This window comes from Contarinia nasturtii, unplaced genomic scaffold, assembly GCF_009176525.2.
Source record: "Contarinia nasturtii isolate CC-2019 unplaced genomic scaffold, AAFC_CNas_1.1 Cnas_scaffold_810, whole genome shotgun sequence".
Classification (NCBI taxonomy): domain Eukaryota; kingdom Metazoa; phylum Arthropoda; class Insecta; order Diptera; family Cecidomyiidae; genus Contarinia; species Contarinia nasturtii.
Window position 1 is genome coordinate 1515748 of NW_022198157.1, and position 6894 is coordinate 1522641.

The following is a 6894-nucleotide window of genomic DNA, read 5'->3' on the forward strand; positions in this document are numbered from 1 at the left end:
CAAGCAGATGTAAGACTGACAACGCGTATAAATTGAGTGACGATATTTAGTCAAAGAATTGTGAATCGTACGAACTCGGAAAAAAATTAAATTGCTTTTAATTGCCGATTCGCCGGAGCATTGGTAGTCAGTTGGATAACGTGCTTGCAATTGAAAAGGTTTCTCCGTTAGGTCGTAATTAAAATGATTTTTAGAAAAAACAACACAAGCACACGACTCATACGCAAAAATTATTGACCTCATTTTATTGCTTCGATTTAGTTTTTTTTTTGGTTTTATTTTTAACACATTTTGGAAACGCACAAAGTCTGAAATTTTTAAGAAACTTCGGAAAAAGTTTTAAGAAAACAAAATTATAAAAAATGTCTAGTTTATCTGTGTTGTTGCTAGGCACATTTTGCTTGATAATGTGTCTAAACGCTTGCCATGCTCAATTGCTGGAAGGAATTTATTGTGGTCGTGATAATTGTTATGATGTTTTGAACATAACGCGCGAGGCAAGTGTCAGTGATGTTCGAAAATCGTATCGTCGATTGGCAAAAAAAACGCATCCAGATCTGTTCCGTGATGAGGTGCAAAAAAAGGAAGCCGAAACTAACTTTAAATTACTCGGTACGTGTGTTTTTGAGACAAATGGTGACACGTTGACAATAACGAGACATCTCTCAATTGCTAATGAATTTTTTAATGTCTTTAAAATGTGACACGAATATGTTTTAATCGTAAACATTTAAAAGTCAAAAACGACTCTTTGAATCTTTAAATTAATAAATTTTTTGTTTTTTAATTTTTCTTCTTACCTTTAGCGACCGCTTATGAAATTTTGCGAGATGAGGAAGCGCGAAAGGATTACAATTATATGTTGGATAATCCGGATGAATACTATTCGCATTACTATCGATATTATCGGCGGCGAATGGCACCAAAAGTGGACGTACGTGTCGTCATTTTTGTTACCATCACTCTGATATCAATTGTCCAGTACTACAGTTTATGGCAGCGTTACGATTCGGCGATAAAATATTTTATGACTGTGCCAAAGTATCGCATCAAAGCACAGGAAATAGCTGCAGAGCAACAGCGACAAGAAGAGGCTGCAAATAGTGGTGGAAAAAATGGTAGGCCCAAATCAAGAGCCAAAGTGTCAAAAGCCGAATTGAAAGAGGAACAGGAGCGCCGAATTCGACAAATTATCGAAGAAAAGATGGACATCAAGGGAGCTTATGCAAAGCCAAAAATTAGCGATTTACTTTGGGTGCAACTAATCATCTTACCTTATACGATCATTAAGTATGTTTATTGGTATGGAAACTGGATTTGGCGTTTCACAATCCTTCGACAACCATACGGCGACGAAGAGAAGTTATATCTCATTCGACGATACATGAAACTCGGCCAATATCAATTTGACGGTCTCGAAGAGCATGAAAGACAAGACTACCTGGACATGGAATTGTGGATTAAAGAAAACTTTGACGAATGGAAGGCCGAACAAGAAGAAGAACTAAAGGCCAAATTGGCCGAAAGTGCGAGACATAAATCATATAGGCGATATATGAAGAACCATGGACCAGGCCGAATGACATTCGAAGACTAACACTTTTAATTTATCGCGAAAGAGAAATGAAAAATAAAAAAAACTGTAATTTATTGTAAATTCCCCAGCTCATATCTATGAAAAAAGTGACTTGAATAAAATAAAGTTATTTAATTTTATAAGTAAAAGAATATCGTCATAACATCGTTAACATTTTTTTTCCAGCTAAATTTTGAATATTTGAATTTCATAGTGGAAGTCGATTAAAAAACCTGTTCAAATACAGCTGTCATCGATTGATGAATATTTTTTAGCTCAAAATAAATACGACTTTGTTTCCAAAAGAATCAACGGCCTGGCCTCATAACTTATTGGAAAATTTAAACAAATACACAAATCGAGACATAGTTCGGTGTATGATTCGTTCAAATGATCTCATTTTAAACAAATAACAAAAGCAAACACCATATGCTTGTTTATTGTTGTTTGTTAGTCGTATTGTCCAATGTACGCTAATATTACTAAATGAAAACTGTAAACTGGTGAATTAAATTGCATGTTTTTTTTTCGAATTTATTAAGTTTTATTAAAATTCATTTGGAACTTATATGTCTATAGCTTATCTCACTCAATTGTTTGGGTTAAGAGGATTCTTGTTTCTTTTATTTTCATTAAAAAATATAGAAATATATTTTGAACGATATTACGATTAATCTCTACAAATAGCCAATCCGATAGCACATAGAAGGATCTCATTTAAATCACGTAGAAAGAAAAAAAAGGAGCAAGCTGCCAATAATTCTTGGTTATTTTTTTTCTTTCTTTTTTTTCGAAATGTCTTGCTTTTTCTCATTAACTGCAGTTATCACTTTTTTTAAAGCACGAATAATATCCGTGTTTTACATTCTATAAATCGTATTCAGATGTTTGTATTCAGGCTACAGACATAACAAAAATTTTGGTGAAAAGAAAAAAACAAAGTATGTAAGTATATTTTAAGGAAAAATCAACAGGTATAAAGGAACTATGTTGATTTGACAAAATAATTTGATGAAAAAGAAAATTAAATGATGTCAAAAGTCACAACACAATAAATGAAATTTTTTATTATCCATTGCCACAGCATCGTGCAGATAATGATCTTTGCTGATCCGCACCGTCATGTTCATCATCATCTTCGGCAACGATGATGGAATTCGGTCGCCGCAGTGAGTTCGATCGATTCAAAGCATTCTCTTGATTACGTTTTGCATCATTCGCGTCAATCATCATATTTGTTAGGCTTAAAAACAAGTCCTCGACGCCAACATTATTTTTTGCCGATGTTTCGAAATGCATTGCGCCAACACTTTGAGAATAACTGTAAACAACAAAAATAATGCATAAAAATGTTTTGTGAAAAAAAAATGTGTTCATTTAGATAAAAGGTGATTACCTCTCTGCCGTCTCAAATGGCACCGTGCGATCTTTGTTCAAGTCAATTTTGTTGCCAACAATCGTTAATACAATCTCTGAGCCAAGCATTTTTTTCAATTCTTTCACCCAGTTCTTTACTTTTTGAAAGCTATCTTCGTCCGTTCTGTTTGCGTGTGATAAGAATATTTTGTTTATTTATAATTGTGTTGACGAATTTCATTCTGACGTAATTTACAATTCTTTGGGGTTACCAATAAATGACGAATAAAATCGATAAAAAGAGGAAGCTTACATATCATAAACAAGGATAGCGCCATTCGACGAACGATAGTAGATGGGCCCTAGGGCATGGAACCTGTGTGAAAAAAATATTGTTATTGTTTCGGTTTATTTAATGCTTGAAATACTGACTTTTCTTGGCCGGCCGTATCCCAAATGCTTAGTCGTACCGCTTTACCATCGACGTTGATTTTTTTGTTCAGAAAAGACGCCTAGAAATCGGAAATATATACGTTGTCAATAATACCAATAAGCATAATTATGTGTGTTGCATATGCAGTGCCGTCGTATGGCTTCTGTATATCTATTGCGATTGAATCGAAATGGAAAAATACCTGTAAAGTTGTAATGTGATTTGGATTGAATGTATCTTCAACATATCTCAATACCAGCGATGTTTTACCGACCGCTCCTACAATAACGAAAGTCAAGAACTTAAAACGGTCAACCATATTGACATTATCAATTCATGCAATTTAAAAATGAATAGAGAAAAGTGATTCCAACCTTCGCCAAGCAGCACAACTTTAAAATTATACGTATTCCCGTTCTTTTGAGCCATTGTGAAATCAATCACTTTTTACTTAAGCATCAAATTGTACTTAAATTTAAATTTAGGGTTTTAAATCACAGATTAAATCGTAGTTTTTTGAATTGAATTTTTTTTCGTTTACTTTTTACGCATTTGAAAATTATTTCTGGTTTTTGAATGTCAATGCTTCAAACAACAACACACTGTTTACATGAGACGGACAAAAATGATACAAATTTCGATGTACTAAGATATCATGTTATCCATTTCAAGTGCAAATGAGACTGATTAACTTTTATTGGTGCCTTTTTTCTATCGGTTTGCTAGACAATCGTGCAAGCAAAAAATATACTATTTGCTATCTTTTTTTCGCCTTTTACTAACTCATTGTTATCAAATTACGCGAATGGCAAAAAGTGAAAATATGATGAATCAAGCAGAAGTGTCAACATCATATGAAACAAAACGATTGGGATTTCGATAGGGACAAGAGGTAATTGTCAGTGTTTGTATGTGTGTTTGTGCGATTTCTGTCAACATTCAAATTTTGTTGAAGGGTACGTTCTCGATGATTCGTTTGGAAACGTTTTTGTGAATTTAGTTTTCAATATTAAATTGACTGGATCTGAAACAAAATGCATTGATAACAAATCTCATACGTGAAATTTTTTCCTTTGTCAAAATTATCGATTTTAGTATGAAGTTTATTTGTGGCATATTCTTCCCCTGTTAAACGTTTTTTCTCCTCATATATATCGTCAGCTCTATCTAATGGTATATAAAACCTGTTGCGGGTTGCCTTTAAGACAATTCTTATAGCAATTCCTCATTCAGGTATTTATAAACACTTCAAGTTGAAGGCAAGTAAGACATACTCAGTAGTCAGCAGCTTAAACTAATTAAAGAAAAATCTGAATGAAAAAGTGTTACTCTGCTTTTATCTCAATCACAAAAATAAGCTGTAAAAATAATAAATCAATAAAACAACGTTATTATTTATTTTAAATTTGTAATATAATTTATTATGATAAAATAATTAATTTAATCTGGTTGATTTGTATGTACACCATGAGAGGGTAAATAATGCAAACAAGTTTATGGCTATTACAGCCCATGGGTGACACACAATTAACACACTGTAATCATTTGCTAATTTCTGTTTTTTTTTTTTTCGCTTCAAAATATACACTTTCATCTTAGTCGCGTGTTGATTGAATGTCACCGCTGTGGTCACATGTGTTCAATAGCCCCGATTGCGATTAGCATTAATAAAGTTATTCATATCTAAACCAGATGTATGAATATATTTGTGAGTAGAGTACAAGTTGCAATCTCGACTGCAGTTTAAAATAAAAATGATATTGTCTAATGCTTATGTTCATTCAATAAGAAATGTATATAATGCCTCATATTGTACGAATGTCTTTTCAAATTGACAATAAAAATAGTATGCATTTTTCCATATAAATAATGATGTATCTTAAACAATAAATTTCTCTTATTCGTCTAATAAAAGTACATATTAAATTAGCAGTATGTCATAGTATAAAAAAATCCAGTCAGATCTATACAAACAAGATGCATATGAACATTGAAGGGACAGTCAAGACGGATTCTTACCAAATTAATTGCGATCACTTGAACTTAAACTAAAAATAAAACCATCCATTTTATCTAAAACTAAAATGTGTGTTTGCACAAAAAAAAATGAATAATAAAAAAAAAATCATTGCGAATAAGAATTCGTTGCAAGCTTTTCTTCTCCGGAAAATGTGCGTATTTGTGGTTATTTCTATTCTTTTCGATTGACAAATCGAACGCACATTTGCAACAAAGAGAAAAACAAAACTTTAAATCGATTTCGATTGTATTGCGTTTCATAGAGTTTCCCTCTCATACGATTGCACAATCGTCGCGTGTTTGATTAAAAAGAAATTTGGTAAAGAGCAATTGCTTCTGTATGGCATTTTATGTATTTTACTCAATGAATTTGGACAAAGTTTTTCTTCTCTAATTTGTGGCTTGTTTTTTTAAATGAAACAGTTGGTTCCGAATAAAAACTATATCCAAATACATGGCTGAGTCGATGCTACATAAAAATGTAATGGTCATTTTTACTGTTTGGTTTTTATTCTGTGCAAAAACGAAACACCAAAAATGAGCATTAAATGTCGACCAAATTACGAAGTTGTTTAAAAATAATAAATAAATTAAATATGTATCCATGCCAATAATGGGTAATAAACTTAGAATTAATAAAATATGGTGACAAATAATATAAAATTGATTTGTGATGCATGCGTAGAGACGGAAGGAACATTCACAATGAGAAAATGAATGGTGAAAATTGTGCAGAAATTAAAAAATGCTCTGTAAACCCATCACAGTTTTTCTCTTAATCTGATGCAAAATCTCAAGTAATCGTTCTAAGTTATTATGGCTCAAACATATACACACACGCAAACACAAACGGAAGAAGAATAAAATTAAAGAGAAAAAAACACATCAGGTACGCCTGGTCAGTCTAAAAAAATTGTGTTTCAAATAAATATTGTGCTTGAAATGATTTTGGTCAAATTATTTACATGCACTAGCGAAACTACATTATGAATACAATTAACTTTGTGTTCAACCAATAAATCCATGGACCATGGCTCAATTGATGGTGTTTACATACAAAAAGAAATTCTCTATTGCTTTCTTTTCCCAGATACTTAGCTACATACTGACAAAAAAAACTGTCTTGATATATTTCCCTAAAATATCTACCATCTATTATCCCGAAAAAAAAAATTGAATTCCAAACCATTCCATTCATATTCATTCATTCTTTCCTCTTTCTCTCTCTCTATGTGCCTGTTTTCACCTGTTTGAGCACAAAATGATCATGCAAAACAACTATTGCCTAAAAGAAAACCTATACAATTACAAATTTCTGCGACCAATATTAATGAACTAATGAGATGCAAATAACAATATTACACTGTTCGCGTTTCCTTCTTCTTCAAATATTTGTTTCTTTTCATTTTACCAGTCTATGTATTTCGGATGGATATCCATCCGAGATATTTTAGAATATCTGGATATTCAACGCAGCTGCACAGCGCCAGAGCTGTGTGCGTCGCAAATA

The 6894-nt window shown here is 32.3% G+C and overlaps 2 protein-coding genes across 2 annotated transcripts; one reads left to right on the forward strand and one right to left on the reverse strand.

Moving 5' to 3' along the window:
- Position 1: 1 nt before the first annotated feature.
- On the forward strand, positions 2-1736 carry LOC116342186 (dnaJ homolog subfamily C member 25 homolog). Its single transcript, XM_031769690.1, has 2 exons — positions 2-612; positions 807-1736. Exons 1-2 carry the CDS (start codon positions 363-365, stop codon positions 1595-1597), a joined length of 1041 nt encoding a protein of 346 aa, XP_031625550.1. The 5' UTR covers positions 2-362; the 3' UTR covers positions 1598-1736.
- A 790-nt stretch (positions 1737-2526) lies between these two features.
- On the reverse strand, positions 2527-4203 carry LOC116342187 (ras-related protein Rab-21). The gene is made up of 6 exons (XM_031769691.1): positions 3740-4203; positions 3568-3644; positions 3365-3444; positions 3246-3308; positions 2973-3116; positions 2527-2897 (listed from the first exon to the last, which is right to left on the reverse strand). Exons 1-6 carry the CDS (start codon positions 3792-3794, stop codon positions 2645-2647), a joined length of 672 nt encoding a protein of 223 aa, XP_031625551.1. The 5' UTR covers positions 3795-4203; the 3' UTR covers positions 2527-2644.
- Between the last annotated feature and the right edge of the window lie 2691 nt (positions 4204-6894).

What these genes read in the sequence shown, in the direction of transcription:
- LOC116342187 (XM_031769691.1), bottom strand. Translation starts at nt 3,794, where the DNA reads ATGGCTCAAAAGAACGGGAATACGTATAATTTTAAAGTTGTGCTGCTT. An exon ending in AGTTGTGCTGCTTGGCGAAG is followed by an intron (nt 3,645 to 3,739) that starts GTTGGAATCACT and finishes TCGTTATTGTAG; the next exon opens with GAGCGGTCGGTAAAACATCG. An exon ending in GATACGGCCGGCCAAGAAAA is followed by an intron (nt 3,309 to 3,364) that starts GTCAGTATTTCA and finishes TTTTTCACACAG; the next exon opens with GTTCCATGCCCTAGGGCCCA.
- LOC116342186 (XM_031769690.1), top strand. Translation starts at nt 363, where the DNA reads ATGTCTAGTTTATCTGTGTTGTTGCTAGGCACATTTTGCTTGATAATG. An exon ending in AACTAACTTTAAATTACTCG is followed by an intron (nt 613 to 806) that starts GTACGTGTGTTT and finishes TCTTACCTTTAG; the next exon opens with CGACCGCTTATGAAATTTTG.